This window comes from Ooceraea biroi, chromosome 1, assembly GCF_003672135.1.
Source record: "Ooceraea biroi isolate clonal line C1 chromosome 1, Obir_v5.4, whole genome shotgun sequence".
Taxonomy (NCBI): domain Eukaryota; kingdom Metazoa; phylum Arthropoda; class Insecta; order Hymenoptera; family Formicidae; genus Ooceraea; species Ooceraea biroi.
Window position 1 is genome coordinate 17,892,323 of NC_039506.1, and position 16,382 is coordinate 17,908,704.

General features: G+C 31.0%; 3 protein-coding genes across 9 annotated transcripts in view; 1 reads left to right on the forward strand and 2 right to left on the reverse strand.

Moving 5' to 3' along the window:
* Window positions 1-1,448: 1,448 nt before the first annotated feature.
* Window positions 1,449-15,444, reverse strand: LOC105283328 (odorant receptor 4-like). Of its 7 annotated transcripts, XR_003406506.1 has the most exons (10): window positions 8,958-9,415; window positions 8,729-8,848; window positions 8,490-8,607; window positions 8,041-8,305; window positions 7,812-7,928; window positions 7,065-7,155; window positions 6,565-6,710; window positions 6,314-6,446; window positions 5,994-6,230; window positions 5,307-5,900 (listed from the first exon to the last, which is right to left on the reverse strand). XR_003406506.1 is itself a non-coding variant. In XM_026969479.1 (9 exons), exons 1-9 carry the CDS (start codon window positions 14,992-14,994, stop codon window positions 2,088-2,090), a joined length of 1,206 nt encoding a protein of 401 aa, XP_026825280.1. In that variant the 5' UTR covers window positions 14,995-15,440; the 3' UTR covers window positions 1,449-2,087. The 7 variants fall into 7 exon arrangements, 6 of the variants coding, with proteins under 6 accessions (XP_026825280.1, XP_026825270.1, XP_019888548.2 ...); XM_026969479.1 differs by lacking the exons at window positions 5,307-5,900; window positions 5,994-6,230; window positions 6,314-6,446; ... (5 more) ...; window positions 8,729-8,848; window positions 8,958-9,415 and adding exons at window positions 1,449-2,108; window positions 12,105-12,237; window positions 12,356-12,501; ... (4 more) ...; window positions 14,570-14,689; window positions 14,800-15,440; XM_026969469.1 differs by lacking the exons at window positions 7,065-7,155; window positions 7,812-7,928; window positions 8,041-8,305; ... (1 more) ...; window positions 8,729-8,848; window positions 8,958-9,415 and adding exons at window positions 12,915-13,005; window positions 13,311-13,427; window positions 13,545-13,809; ... (1 more) ...; window positions 14,570-14,689; window positions 14,800-15,444 and having other exon boundaries at window positions 5,307-6,230.
* Window positions 2,677-4,374, reverse strand: LOC105283353. The gene is made up of 4 exons (XM_026970789.1): window positions 3,680-4,374; window positions 3,211-3,356; window positions 2,951-3,083; window positions 2,677-2,869 (listed from the first exon to the last, which is right to left on the reverse strand). Exons 1-4 carry the CDS (start codon window positions 3,743-3,745, stop codon window positions 2,822-2,824), a joined length of 393 nt encoding a protein of 130 aa, XP_026826590.1. The 5' UTR covers window positions 3,746-4,374; the 3' UTR covers window positions 2,677-2,821.
* Window positions 9,511-16,382, forward strand: part of LOC105283340 (GDP-fucose transporter 1) — a 50,945-nt gene continuing 44,073 nt past the window's right edge. Inside the window, exon 1 of the mRNA XM_011346026.3 lies at window positions 9,511-9,609. The gene's annotated coding sequence lies outside the window, so the exon portion shown is untranslated. The remainder of the gene's footprint in view (window positions 9,610-16,382) is intronic.

The following is a 16,382-nucleotide window of genomic DNA, read 5'->3' on the forward strand; positions in this document are numbered from 1 at the left end:
AACGGAGTAGAAGGTAGCACATAGCGTGATAGATATACTCGCAGGACACCTACCCCGAGAGGGAGACAATGATTAAGCGATCAATATTACACTGAAGGGAATTCAACATCTGTGCACTTTCCCGAGAAAAAAATTCGTAGAATAATATCTTGATCGAAACCCACGCATGCGTAATTCACCTTTCCTTTAACGCAAGAATTTCATGCGTTTCAGTCCACTTCGTGCATTCGTAAAGTTCACTTCTCCATTGAAAACAGTAGTGTTTGATGTATCTTATATAATATATATAACATTATGTGAAACGGTGATTAAGTGATGAATGTCAGCAGTTTCTAGCAGGTATCTCTTTCTTATCGCACAACTTTTTTTATTGCAAATTAATTAGACTACACTTGAGTTAACTCAGAAGAATCTATAGTTATTGTCTTCAACATCTAACTATGTTATGTTATTTTTTCGTATAGTAATGCATTAATGTCGATCTTGCTTCTGAATTGGATATGTAATCAATAAATAATGAAACAAAAATTAAGATTTAATTAAAATTTAGTAGAAATTGAAGCGAATAAGAATATTACTGTACATACATTTTACTTATATATAATTTTACAATTCAATTCTAATGCACCATTTCTATAATGCAGCACTTCGCAATAATAAACATTACATTTTTATCGCAAGATTGCAATGCATAAACCTTCTATTATTTTTATTCGTATCTGTGATGTGCAACTTGTACATAATATATCATCACTCTATATCTATCATCTACACTGTTGGCTTGACAATGTTCTTACGCAAAAACAGTGTCAACTGCGACTGAAGACGGAGATGTAGAGTGAGGGACATCAGAATTCACTATGTATAAGATGTTAATATGTGTAACCGGACGGCTTTAATGCATTTGCCAGTACAATTCTTGCATCATAATTACAAAACTAAATAATAAAATAATCGACATTTTTTTATTAATGTATACTTCTTTATTGGCGTCATCTTTAATAATATCTTTATTGGTATCATGCTTGAATGTACATATTTAAATTATTATTTAAATTATTTAAATTATTTAAAGTAAATATCAAACAAGGATCTAAAGATATCAGAAATGTTCGGTATTCGAATATTTTAAAGAACTTTCTAGAAAATTGATGGAATCTGTTGCACGAGAGATTAATACCTCATTTGCTTTACTTGTTTTGCTCGGCACTCGGAAATAACATATTCGGTGGTCTCACTCGCTATCACCATAGTTCTCGCGTGCGATAGAAGGAGAAAGCGCATCATTTCGCGGAGCAAACAACTCTTTCTATCGCCGCGGCTACACGGTTATCGTTCCAAATTTTATCAATCGATTGCGAGATAAATGTTAGACAAATTGGTTTGGATCAGATTATATTTTTTTCGTAGTATAGGATATAAAGAAAGTTATAGTTTTTCCAAGTATAGGGATGCAAAGGAAGAGGCGGAGTCCATTACTCCATGTACCACATTTTAAATAAAAAAAGTATTGCCAAGGTACATAGTTAAGAATTTATTTCTGGGCGCGTGTGCGTGTTCATGCGCGTGTGCGTGTTCATCATATTATATATTAATTATTAATACAGTAATGAAGAACCTCTTCAAGAGACATAATGATACATCAAATGAAGAAATTCGTGATATTGCACAGTGTCGGATATGAGGAATCTAGGGACTGTGAAAACTGATATATCAATGATGACTAAAAAATATATGTGACGCACTATTTACTATTCGCACAATCTCTTCGTCTAATGGATATAATAAGAATGTATACTCTTCCAACCAAAATAATAATTAGAAAATAACGTTTTATTTATTACAATTCTTTTGTTATTAACTTTTTAATAGAGAACGAGCGACGGCTGAAACTTTTTATACTCTGTAAGATGACTTTAGCAACATATTAAAGTAAAGTATTATAAAGTAAAAGTCATTGGAGCTGCCATCCTAAACTGATTATTTACCGAAATGTTCGGCAGATATCACTTCTCTTAAGTACATCTGACATTTAATTCAGAAGAATCTAAATTTATTGTTCTTAATCATCTCAATATGTTACGCTATTACTTCCTACGTTCTTGCATCTTAAATTAATCATATAGAATAAACAATGCTAAAATAAATATTGTTTTAATAACATACTTCTTTCTTAATTTAATAATATCTTTGCACGCATCATTACTGAATTTAATATATAACTTACTTGCTTATTTAAATAACTTATTAACATACTTAATATTTAAAATATTATAATATTTCAGTTATGAATCATTTCATCTCTTTTTAGAAGACGAATTGAATTGTATGAGTTGCAAACGTAAACACTAATGAAATTTTTATTATTGATTATTTTATTATAATACTAAATTTGTCGTACATATTTCAGCAATGCGATTGACACATATTAAATCAACAAGCTTTCTTCGAATAATACATTCGATACATTGAAATATGAGAAACTTGAGGCTTTTTGTCAGCATAACTGATTGTATCCATAGATACAATCGACGTACTCTTCTACTATTAAATATTTAGAATGTTGATAATAGTTTTCTTTAAAATCGTAATGTTATGTATAAAGTAAGCAAAGAAAAACATTTTTTGACTATAAGTCAAAAAATATTTTTCTTTGCTTACTTTATACATAACATTACGATTTTAAAGAAAACTATTATCAACATTCTAAATATTTAATAGTAGAAGAGTACGTCAGTATTTTCTCCCAGTTTTATATCTATCTATTCTGTTCTAATATACCATAACTTATATATAAAACACGTTTATCTGTTCGTTATTACTACATAGACAGCATGATAGTGAAATAAGATATTGATGCGCTTGCTAGCTGCAAAGAAATACATTCTGTTTGAGTTTTGAACAACGTATGCAACATTATTTATGTATATCATAAAACGAACAACTGTACCGAAGCAAAGCTCTCTATAGATAATGTAAATAATCCACTGATACTCAACGTGAAAGCCTTGTTACCTCTTTGTAATAAGAACAAGGTCAACTTCTGTATCTCCAACGGTGCTAAATACCATGGAGTATTATACCTATGGAAAATATGGCATAGAATTAATGATTTGAGAAGTATAAAAAAATATACTAGCGCAATCATCAATGAAAATTATTAAAAATATTAATAAAAATATAAGCATCACAGATAAAAATATCGCTTACACGGTAAGAAATACGTGATTATTATAATCTGTAATTTCCTGTCCGATATAGTTGGCTAGGAACATGTATGCAAAAATGAAACCTATAATACTAAAATGCATCAATGTTTCTTCTATTTCCTGCACAGCTAATTTATTGTGAAATATCTAAAACACAGCCATTGTGTAATTAACATCTTAATATTCTATGATATCTAACATCTATAATAATATTAATTATAACATCTACAAAAGTCATCATTTCTTATGCAATTTCTAGTGAATTTCTACTATTGCATAAACACAAAGTTTTACTAGAAAAACTTTATGTTTATGCAATTAGTTTGATATTAAGAGAGATAATCTAATTTCTTAATATTTTAAAATAATTCTTAAAGGATACTTATCTTCTTATTAATAGTTTGTTTCGCATTAAAGTTTGCAAAATGTTACGTAGGCTTATAAATAATATTAAATGTCAGAAAACTTACTCCATAAAGATTGAAACTCACGCAAAGCACATACATCATTATGACAACGAAAAGTGACCGATCCATGCTACTCACAAGGAATTTGGCAAATCTTTAAAAAATGGATACAATTAGATTAAAATAAGTTACCACGAAATAATTTAATTAAAGTTTAATTGCATGATCATCTTTAATTAACTACATTATTTTAATTAAGTACAATAATTGCTCCATGCAGCAGCAATTTGCCTGACAATTATAATTCCTATTACCTCTCTCGTTCTCTGTACTGATGCATACTATTTTATGTCTTTAACAACTGTCCAACATCATTTTTGTAACACGAGTGTGAATAATTATTTCCCATGTATTTTTGCTTGCTAAACATCCGTTATTCCAATTTGACTATTACATCACAATTTTGAGAAAAATTGCGTCAAAAAGCTCAAAACCGGTGATTGTGAGGGTTTTTATGACGCTAGCAAATTTGTCTCTCAAATTTCGGTTACGCCATGTGAAAGTGCCATCTTTTAGCTGTGAAATGCGCGTTGTTTCATTTCGGTATCATTTTTCGTTGTCGAGATATTTCACAATAGTTCAGGTTCTGAAGATTATGTACGACTAACTGCACAGAAACAACAGTGTTGTTTGTAGATGGCAGATTAGAAGTCGAGCAATGTTATATGGAAACATATTCGCGCGTGTCTGCATTTATACACACACACGCGCGCGTGCTCGCGAAACGCATACACCATTACACACATACGTATATTCTTTTATAATCTTTCTGCCTACTCTATTCTATCAATTTTATGTTGCTTTTTGATGCAATATGATACTATTAAATTATATAAGTATAAAAACACCTACTTTCCACATAACGCAGCATTAAGAAGGAATGACTTTTCTATGGGAAGAAGAGCTATTTTCAAATGGCTATATCTCGAAACCGAAAAATCAAACCGAACTGAAACAACGCGCATTTTAAATCTAAAAGTTCGCACTTTCGCATGGCGTAAATTTGGGGAAAAAATTTGCTGCCGGTGCTACAACGTCATGAAAACTCTAAAAATTGTCGTTTTTGGCCATTTTTCTCTGTGACGTGAGCCAATTTGGAAAACGGATTTGTGTTTTCCAAATTGGCTCACGTCACGGATTTAGCAGACAAAAATACATCGGAAATGACTATTCATACTCGTGTTACAAAAAGAGGTCAAATTTTGTCGGACGGTGTAATTGACAGCTCCCAGAAAAATAATACGTTTTTCATTACTTTATTGACATTATCAGTAATAATGTATATATTATCATATTAATACACACGCGCGCGCGCGCGCACACACACACACACACATACACACTTAGTAACATAAATACTAACTCTGTAGCTTTGCGATGAATGTCAACGGCACAGATTAACTCCTTGTAACTCATAGTTTTATTTTTTAAAGTAATACTTTGTAACGTAGTAGTCGTTATTGCTTGTTCAAAACGGTAGCTGTAAATAGCATCTTCACCATAATTATACTTGACTTGACCCCTTGACTTGACACTTACCCCTATTGTATTTATTTGAAAAGCGCGCAAGGCTACGTCAGTGCAAAAAACAAAGTAAAGGATTCGGAAAATAAAGAAAGTAAAGAAGAACTTGTTGGAAAGTTATTATAATTGAACTGAGTACTTTTATAATGGGCTAATCATTCGCAAACATTAGAATTCTGTGGATGAAATATTAAACAATTTGAGCCACTCTGAATCATAATAGTTCTAGTGACCAAAGTCACTATTGCCAGGAAGGACTAGAATTTTGATATATGAGAATATAAAAAACTGGATTGACAGCAGCACAGTATCGAGGCCGCTAGGACGAGTACTGAATTTCCGCTGCCGAGATCCGACCTCAAGAGGCGTCGCGTAGAGAGTAGAGTGTTGAAAAAATGCAGCAGCGAAACCGAAGAAACTGCCACTGTAGGAGAAGGTTCCTTATACTTACTTGGATTGGACCTACTTTGGTTTGTTACAAGAAATTCAACTATTCTATGTAACATAATTGATTTTAAACCTTTTTTTTACTTTCTTCTCTTTTTTCCGTTTTTCTCAAAACTACATTCTCGTAGCTGGCCGTCCACGTATCTTGGCCAATTTGTACCCAAATGACTTATAATTCGGACAGAATGTATATAATAATATTGTCTTCAGTTAAGCGTAGGAGTATTTTAATTGGACAATTCGTTTTTTAAAACTAAAAAAGTGAAAACTTTGTGGCAAAATTTCGAACTTTTATCTGTTAAACTGCATCAGTTTGTGGCAAATTTATGTTTCAAGAAATTCGTACGTTTAACTGAACGTATGTGCCTCCTTGGTTTCCGGGACTGTTCGGCTTGATTTATTTTTCGGTATTCTTTGTGGGCGTGGTGCGCCCTTTTCCCACCTAACAGCGGCGGAGTTCCCAGTCGGTGACAGATTACAAAATGTGTATCGTTACAAATATATGATATTATTAGATATTGTATTTTCGTAATTATTACAAAGATAGCATAAGAGTGAAGTAAGATATTGATGCACTTGCTAGCTGTAAACAAATTCTCCTTAGTCCTTACTTTTCAACAACGTATGCAACATTATTTATGTATATCATAAAACGAACAACTTTACCGAAGCAAAGCATTCTAGAGATAATGTGAATAATCCACCGATACTCAACGTGAAAGCTTTGTTACTTCTTTGTAATAAGATCAAGATCAACTTCTGTATCTCCAACGGTGCTAGGTACCATGGAGCATTGTACCTATAGAAAAGGTGGAATGGAATTGATAATTATAATTTGAAAATATAAAAAAACATAGCATTTCCATTGTTGAAAATTATTCAAATAAAAATATAAGCATCACAGAAATATCGCTTACACGGTAAGAAATACATGATTATTATAATCCATAATTTCCTGTCCGGCATAGTTGGCTAAAAACATGTATGCAAAAACGAAACATAAAATAATAAGATGAGACAATGTTACTTCTATTTCCTGCTTATCTGGTTCAATGTGAAATATCTAAAAACACAGTCATTATGTAATTTACACCTTAACATCTATAATAATATTTATAATAATAACATCTATAATAACATCTATAATAATAACATCTCCAAATTCATTTCTTCATTTCTTCAAAATCATTTCTTATGTAATTCCTATCGAATTTTTCTATGGCATAAACAGAAAGTTTTATTAAAAAACGTTCGTATTATGCAAGTAGTTTATTATTTACGGAGAGAGAATGTTTTCTTAATATTTGAAAATTGTTATTAGAATAGTTATCTTCTTATTGATAATTTGTTTCGCATCAAATTTTGCAAAATGTTACGTAGGTGGCTTATAAATAATATTAAATATAAGAAAACTTACTCCATAAAGATTGAAACTCACGCAAAGCACAGTAACTATTACGACAACGAAAAGTGACCGATCCACGCTACTTACAAGGAATTTGATAAACCTTTAAAAAATGGATATTATTAGATTAAAATAAGTTACCACGAAATAATTTAATTAAATTTTAATTGCATGTATAATAATTTTTAATTAACCAAATTTTTTAAATTAAGTACAACAATTGTCATACAGCAACAAGGTGCCTGAAAATTGTAATTCCTTTAATATAAAGATGTTGTATTCTTCTATTTGCCAAATGGTTGAATTATACAAAATGAATGTAGTTAAAAATTCTTCTTATTCGACTATTTTTGGCATAACCATTTATTGACAATTCTCACGACGTTTTGACCATTGGTTCTGGTCTTCCTCGGATGTATTTTTATTGCGGTTTTCTTCTTTTTTGGTTCTTTCTTAATAGACTGTCTTTACGTGCGTATATGTAAGAATTGTTGATACATCACCTGAGGAAGACCAGAACCAATGGTCAAAACGTCGTGAGAATTGTCAATAAATAATTATGCCAAAAATAGTCGAATAAGACGAATTTTTAACTAGGTACCTTCATTTTGTGTAATTCCTTTAACCCTGCCGTTCTCTGTATTGATGCATGGTATTTAATGTCCTTACTAATTGACAGCATTGTACAGAAAAATAATAAGTTTTTCATGGACATTATCGCTAATAATATATATAGTATATATATAGTAGTATTTTTACTCTGTAGCTTTGCGATGAATGTCAACGGCACAGATTAACTCCTTGTACATCATAGTTTTATTTTTTAAGGTAATACTTTGTAACGTAGTAGTCGTTATTGCTTGTTCAAAACGGTAGCTGTAAATAGTATCTTCACCATAATTATATCTATTTTCTAACCTTCATGAAGTAACTATTTTTTTACACAATGTAATAAATCTCTAGTTTGAATTTTTATATATTTCTTTACCTAGCAATTCTGAACATTCCACAGATATGTTTGAAACATGATAACATCATTGTTCCTACTGCTAAGAATATAAATGCTCCTACAGAAATAGCGATGTTTATATGCAGTAGAACTAAATAAGAATATTTTTCTTGTACCGCGAAATATTTGCTCACAACTACTAACAAGTGGCCCGCATAAGTCCCGTTTTCGGGCAGAATCACATAAAAAATGTACGGCCAACATTGCATTGCAACAACAACAAACTGATTGCACACTGCAATTACTAAACATTTTTTCTTTTAGAGAAACAACAAAAGACACATATATGCATGAACAACATAATACAATACAAAAAACTTAGTAAATCCTAATTTCTTAGTAAATAGTGTAATCAAATTTATAATACTTCAATGCTAAAATTACTAAATAATTACAATAGTAAAAATTACAACGAGTCTTTTTCTTACTTATACAGGCGATCGTTATTCGTTTTCCAATGTTCCCGTATTTATCATAGATAGCAATTTCATTCTCATCATTTAGCCTATTGTAAATGTATTGTAATTGCTCCAATAAATATCTTATCTATCGTATTAATAATATTTTATGCTGTATAGCATTATAAAGTATGAAAGAAACTGGTTACATATCAACCTTTATTTGTAGCACTTTATTAAGGTTCGGAAGAAAGAAAGAAATAACTCACAGCTTCTCTGTTAAGCCAAAATGCGATATACAGAATCGCATAAAAAGTATAACATGTTGAAAAACAAAGCTGATTAATAATAAATTCAAAGCTATATTGTGCAAAGCAAAGCCTTGAAAGCTATAATTAAAAAATTATTGGGAATTATTTGCGTCAAAAATCATTACCTCATCTAAATAACATGTAAATTGTAAAATAGCAAACACTAGGATTACAAATATTTACTTACCATTAATGCAACGACGCTCATCAAAATACTAAGACAGAGTGTTCTCAGAAATCGAGCAAGACCTGATTGTTGATAAGGCCATAAGCCAACAATGAGTAGTGTAATTCGATTGAAGCTAAAATATCGTTCCTTTACAGAGATCTTCATTTTACAAGCTATCCTCAGTTTATGGAGTTTCGTTGGACTATAAAACATTCTGTGACAATTTTTGAAACTCTTTCTCTCAAAGAAACAATTGCGTATTATATATTCATGTAACATTATATACAATTGTGTCAGTTTTTCGCCAACGGAAATTATGTAAGTATGTATAAACGGAGTAGAAGGTAGCACATAGCGTGATAGATATACTCGCAGGACACCTACCCCGAGAGGGAGACAATGATTAAGCGATCAATATTACACTGAAGGGAATTCAACATCTGTGGACTTTCCCGAGAAAAAAATTCGTAGAATAATATCTTGATCGAAACCCACGCATGCGTAATTCACCTTTCCTTTAACGCAAGAATTTCATGCGTTTCAGTCCACTTCGTGCATTCGTAAAGTTCACTTCTCCATTGAAAACAGTAGTGTTTGATGTATCTTATATAATATATATAACATTATGTGAAACGGTGATTAAGTGATGAATGTCAGCAGTTTCTAGCAGGTATCTCTTTCTTATCGCACAACTTTTTTTATTGCAAATTAATTAGACTACACTTGAGTTAACTCAGAAGAATCTATAGTTATTGTCTTCAACATCTAACTATGTTATGTTATTTTTTCGTATACTAATGCATTAATGTCGATCTTGCTTCTGAATTGGATATGTAATCAATAAATAATGAAACAAAAATTAAGATTTAATTAAAATTTAGTAGAAATTGAAGCGAATAAGAATATTACTGTACATACATTTTACTTATATATAATTTTACAATTCAATTCTAATGCACCATTTCTATAATGCAGCACTTCGCAATAATAAACATTACATTTTTATCGCAAGATTGCAATGCATAAACCTTCTATTATTTTTATTCGTATCTGTGATGTGCAACTTGTACATAATATATCTTCACTCTATATCTATCATCTACACTGTTGGCTTGACAATGTTCTTACGCAAAAACAGTGTCAACTGCGACTGAAGACGGAGATGTAGAGTGAGGGACATCAGAATTCACTATGTATAAGATGTTAATATGTGTAACCGGACGGCTTTAATGCATTTGCCAGTACAATTCTTGCATCATAATTACAAAACTAAATAATAAAATAATCGACATTTTTTTATTAATGTATACTTCTTTATTGGCGTCATCTTTAATAATATCTTTATTGGTATCATGCTTGAATGTACATATTTAAATTATTATTTAAATTATTTAAATTATTTAAAGTAAATATCAAACAAGGATCTAAAGATATCAGAAATGTTCGGTATTCGAATATTTTAAAGAACTTTCTAGAAAATTGATGGAATCTGTTGCACGAGAGATTAATACCTCATTTGCTTTACTTGTTTTGCTCGGCACTCGGAAATAACATATTCGGTGGTCTCACTCGCTATCACCATAGTTCTCGCGTGCGATAGAAGGAGAAAGCGCATCATTTCGCGGAGCAAACAACTCTTTCTATCGCCGCGGCTACACGGTTATCGTTCCAAATTTTATCAATCGATTGCGAGATAAATGTTAGACAAATTGGTTTGGATCAGATTATATTTTTTTCGTAGTATAGGATATAAAGAAAGTTATAGTTTTTCCAAATATGGGGATGCAAAGGAAGAGGCGGAGTCCATTACTCCATGTACCACATTTTAAATAAAAAAAGTATTGCAAAGGTACATAGTTAAGAATTTATTTCTGGGCGCGTGTGCATGTTCATGCGCGTGTGCGTGTTCATCATATTATATATTAATTATTAATGCAGTAATGAAGAACCTCGTCAAGAGACATAATGATACATCAAATGAAGAAATTCGTGATATTGCACAGTGTCGGATATGAGGAATCTAGGGACTGTGAAAACTGATATATCAATGATGACTAAAAAATATATGTGACGCACTATTTACTATTCGCACAATCTCTTCGTCTAATGGATATAATAAGAATGTATACTCTTCCAACCAAAATAATAATTAGAAAATAACGTTTTATTTATTACAATTCTTTTGTTACTAACTTTTTAATAGAGAACGAGCGACGGCTGAAACTTTTTATACTCTGTAAGATGACTTTAACACTTTCACGACATATGTGAAAGTAAAAGTCATTGGAGCTGCCATCTTAAACTGAATATTTACCGAAATTTTCGGCAGATATCACTTCTCTTAAGTACATCCGACATTTAATACAGAAGAATCTAAATTTATTGTTCTTAATCATCTTAATATGTTATGCTAGTAATTCCTACGTTTTTGCATCTTAATTATATAGAGTAAACAATGTCAAAATAAATAGTGTTTTAATAACATACTTCTTTCTTAGTTTAATAATATCTTTGTACGCATCATTACTGAATTTAATATATAACTTACTTACTTATTTAAATAACTTATTAACATACTTAATATTTAAAATATTATAATATTTCAGTTATTAATCATTACATCCTTTCTTAGATGAAATGAATTGAGTTGTATGAACTGCATACGTAAAAACTAATGAAATTTTTATTATTGATTATTTTATTATAATACTAAATTTGTCATACATATTTCAACAATGCGATTGACATATTAAAATCAACAAACTTTCTTCGAATGGTACAGTCGATACGTTGAAATATGAGAAATACTTCAGGCCTGATTTTGTTAGCATAACTGATTGTATCTATGAGTCAACTAACGTTTGTTTTCGCTTACTTTATACATAACAGTACGTTTTTGAAAGAAAAATATTATCAACGTATTATTATTAACTTTTCAGCTGTTTAAGTTAGTAGAAGAAAACGTCGATATTTTCACTCAGTTTTATATCTATCTATTCTAATATATGATATTATTGGATGTTATATTTTTGTAATTATTAGAAAGATAGCATGAGAGTGAAGTAAGATATTGATGTACTTGCTAGCTGCAAACAAATTCTCCTTAGTACTTTTCACCAACGTATGCAACATTATTTATGTATATTATTAAACGAATAACTTTACCGAAGCAAAGCATTCTAAAGATATTATGAATAATCCACCGATACTCAACGTGAAAGCCTTGTTACTTCTTTGTAATACAATCAAGATCAACTTCTGTATCTGTAATGGGGCTAGGTACCATGGAGCATTGTACCTATAGAAAAGGTGGCATGGAATTGATAAATATAATTTGAGAATATAAAAAAACGTAGCATTTCCATTGTTGTAAATTATTCAAATAAAGATATAAGCATCACAGAAATATCACTTACACGGTAAGAAATACACAATTATTATAATCCATAATTTCCTGTCCGGCATAGTTGGCTAAGAACATGTATGCAAAAACGAAACATACAAGAATAAGATGTACCAATGTTTCTTCTATTTCTTGCTTATCTGATTCAATGTGAAATATCTAAAAACACAGCCATTGTGCAATTAAGACCTTAACATCTATAATAATATTTATAACATCTTCAAAATTTATTCCTTCATTTTCTTCAAAATCATTTCTTATGCAATTTCTAGCGAATTTTTCTATTGCATAAACAGATTGCATAAATAGAAAACAGTTTTACTAACAATCGGCCAATTCGGTTCTGTAAATTGCGATAATTTTTGAAGAAAGAGAGCCTTGTACGAATAACGGCCGATAAATACGTGTCCACATATGTATGTAGTGTGAACTTCATAAGGAGAAGCCGACACATATTGTACAGGGTATATATCTTCTTATTGATAATTTCTTTCGCATCAAAGCAAAATGTTATGGTAGTCGTTATGTTACGTAGGTGTCTTATAAGTAATATTGAATGTAAGAAAACTTACTCCATAAAGATTGAAACTCACGCAAAGCACAGTAACCATTATTACAACGAAAAGTGATCGATCCATGCTACTCACAAGGAATTTGGCAAACCTTTAAAAAATGCATGTTATTAGATTAAAATAAGTTACTACGAAATAATTTAATTAAATTTTAATTGCATGTATGATCATTTTTAATTAACTACATTTTTTAAATTAAGTACAACAATTGCTCCATACAGCAACAAGGTGCCTGAAAATTGTAATTCCTTTAACCCTGCCGTTTTCTGTATTGATGCATAGTATTTAATGTCCTTACTAATTGACAGTATTGTACAGAAAAATAATAAGTTTTTCATTGCTTCATGGACATTATCGCTAATAATATATATAGTATATATATAGTAGTATACTTACTCTGTAGCTTTGCGATGAATGTCTATGGCACAGATTAACTCCTTGTAAATAGTAGTTTTATTTTTTAAGGTAATACTTTGCAACGTTGTAGTCATTATCGCTTGTTCAAAACGGTAGCTGTAAATAGTATCTTCACCATAATTATATCTGTTTTCTAGACTTTATGAAGTAACCATTGTTCTACACATACAATGTGAATAAATCTCCGGTTTGACTTTTTATATATTTCTTTACCTAGCAATTCTGAGTATTCCACAGATATGTTTCTCATATGATAACAGCATTGCTCCTATTGCTAAGAATACAAGTGATCCTACAGTACTAGTGATGTTTAGATGCAGAAGAAGTAAATAAGAATATTTTTCTTGTACCGCGAAGTATTTGCTCACAACTGCTAACAAGCGGCCCGCATAGGTCCCGTTTTTGGGCAGAATTACATCAAAAATGTACGGCCAACATTGTATTGCAATAAGAACAGACTGATTGCATACTGCAACTACTAAATATTCTTCCTTTTAGAGAAACAATACAAGATACATACCCAGTAAACAATTTGTTAGCAAACTGCCGACAGATTGGCGACAGATTCGAACAGGATCTGTCGACAGATCTATACATATATCCGCATTCGGCTTATAATCTGCTAGCAGAACCTGCTCAGCAGATTCTGTCAGCAGATTGGCAGCAAAGAGCGAACAGAATCTGTAGTACATTCCATTTAAATACATTGGAATGACAAATTCTGCTCGATTTCTGCCGTCAATCTGTCTTTATATTCTGCTATCAAAACCTTGTATTTCTACTAGCAAGCTGCTGACAGAGTCTGTAGCAGATACTACATAAAATCTGCTCTTTGCAGATTTGCTATCTGGGTACATGAACAATATAATACAAAATACAATACAAAAAATCAGTAAATCATACCATCTTGTAAATATTGTAATTTAATCTATAATACTTCAATGCGAAAAGTACTAAATAATCACAATAATAAAAATTAACAACAAGTCTTTGTCTTACTTATAAGGCCAATCGTTATTCGTTTTCCAATGTTTCCGTATTTTTCATAGATAGCAATTTCGTTCTCATCATTTAGCCCATTGTAGATGTATTGAAATTGCTCCAAGAGATATCTTATCTATCGTATTAACAATATTTTATGCTGCATAGTATTATAAAGTATGAAGGAAACTGTTTACATATCAAACTTTTTTTGTAGCAATTTATTAAGTTTTGGAAGAAATAAAGAAATAACTCACAGCTTCTTTGTTAAGCCAAAAGGAGATATACTTAATCACGAAAAAAGTAAAATATGTTGACGCACAAAGCAAATTAATAGTAAATTCAAAGGAGTATTCTACAAAACAAAGTCTTGAAAGCTGTAATTAAAAATTTATTGGGAATTATTTGCTTCAAAAAATCATTGCCTCATCTAAATAACATGTAAATTGTAAAGTAACAAACACTAGGATTACAAATATTTACGTACCATTAATGCGACAAAGCTTATCAAAATACTAAGACAGAGTGTTGTCGGAAATCGAGCAAGCCCTGATTGTTGATAAGGCCATAAGCCAACAATGAGTAGTGTAATTCGATTGAAGCTAAAATATCGTTCCTTGACAGAGATCTTCATTTTACAAACTATCCTCAGTTTATGGAGTTTCGGTGGACTATAAAACATTCTGTGACAATGTTTGAAACTCTATCTCTCAAAGAAACAATTGCGTATTATATATTCATGTAACATTATATACAATTGTGTCAATTTTTCGCCAACGGAAATTATGTAAGTATGTATAAACGGAGTAGGAGGTAGCACATAGCGTGATAGATACTCGCAGGACCCCTACCCCGAGAGGGAGACAATGATTACGCGATCAATATTACGTTGAAGGGAATTCAACATCTGTGGACTTTCCCGAGAAAAAATTCGTAAAATAATATCTTGATCGAAACCCACGCATGCGTAGTTCACCTTTTCTTTAACGCAAGAATTTCATGCGTTTCAGTTCACTTCGTGCATTCGTAAAGTTCACTTCTCCATTGAAAACAGTACCCGAGTAGAAATTTTAGTTCTACATTGAACCTCGAATTCTTCATCCGAGGCGTTATTCAGTGTCTATTTAGCTACTACTTTAACACTAAAATATGTCCGAAATTTCCTTTTTTGCCGCTAGAACGTCAAAGCAGATTACGATCAAGATTATAGCCGAATCCAGGGTCAAAATAGTATTTTAATATCTGTTTGTAGGAGTTTGAGTTTCAATATAAGAGTTCTAGGTTCTATTTTCCTAAAAGTAAGTGCGTACAACTGCTAAAAGCATTAAAGTAGGCGCAAAATTTCGACTCGGGTAGGGTGTGATGTATTTTATATAATATCTATAACATTCTGTCTATAACATCATCTATAACATTATTTGGAACGGTGAAATTAACTGATGAATGCCAACAGGTTTTAGCAGGTATTTTTTTCTTATCTACTTGAATTAAGTCAGAAGAATCTAGAGTTATTTTGTAAGTTTTAAACATCTAACTATGTTATGTTAGTTTTTGGTACAGCATAATGCATTAATGTCGATTTTGCCCCTAAATTAATATCTAATCAATTAATAATGAAACAATTAATTAAAATGTAATTAAAATTTAGTGCAACTTAAAGCGAATAAGAATATTACTTCCTGCACATACATTTTATTTATATATATAATTTTTTAACGCAACTCTAATGCAAGCATTTGTTTAATGAAGCACTTCGCAAAAATATTATAAATATTACATTTTTATCACAAGAGTGCAATGCATAAACTTTCTATTATTTTTATTCGTACCTGTAATGTGGAACTTGCACATATAATATGACCACTTATAATCTATCATCCACTCTATCATTCGTATTTGGCTTGACAATACTTACGCGATATGAACTGTGATTGAACACGGAGATGTAAGGTAGGGGACATCCGAGTTCATGTAATGTGAGTAATATGTGATACTTTTAATTGATATCTTGGATACTTTCTATCTAAGGGGTCTCATCTCCGATTAGATTCAAAATTTACAGGAAGCTTC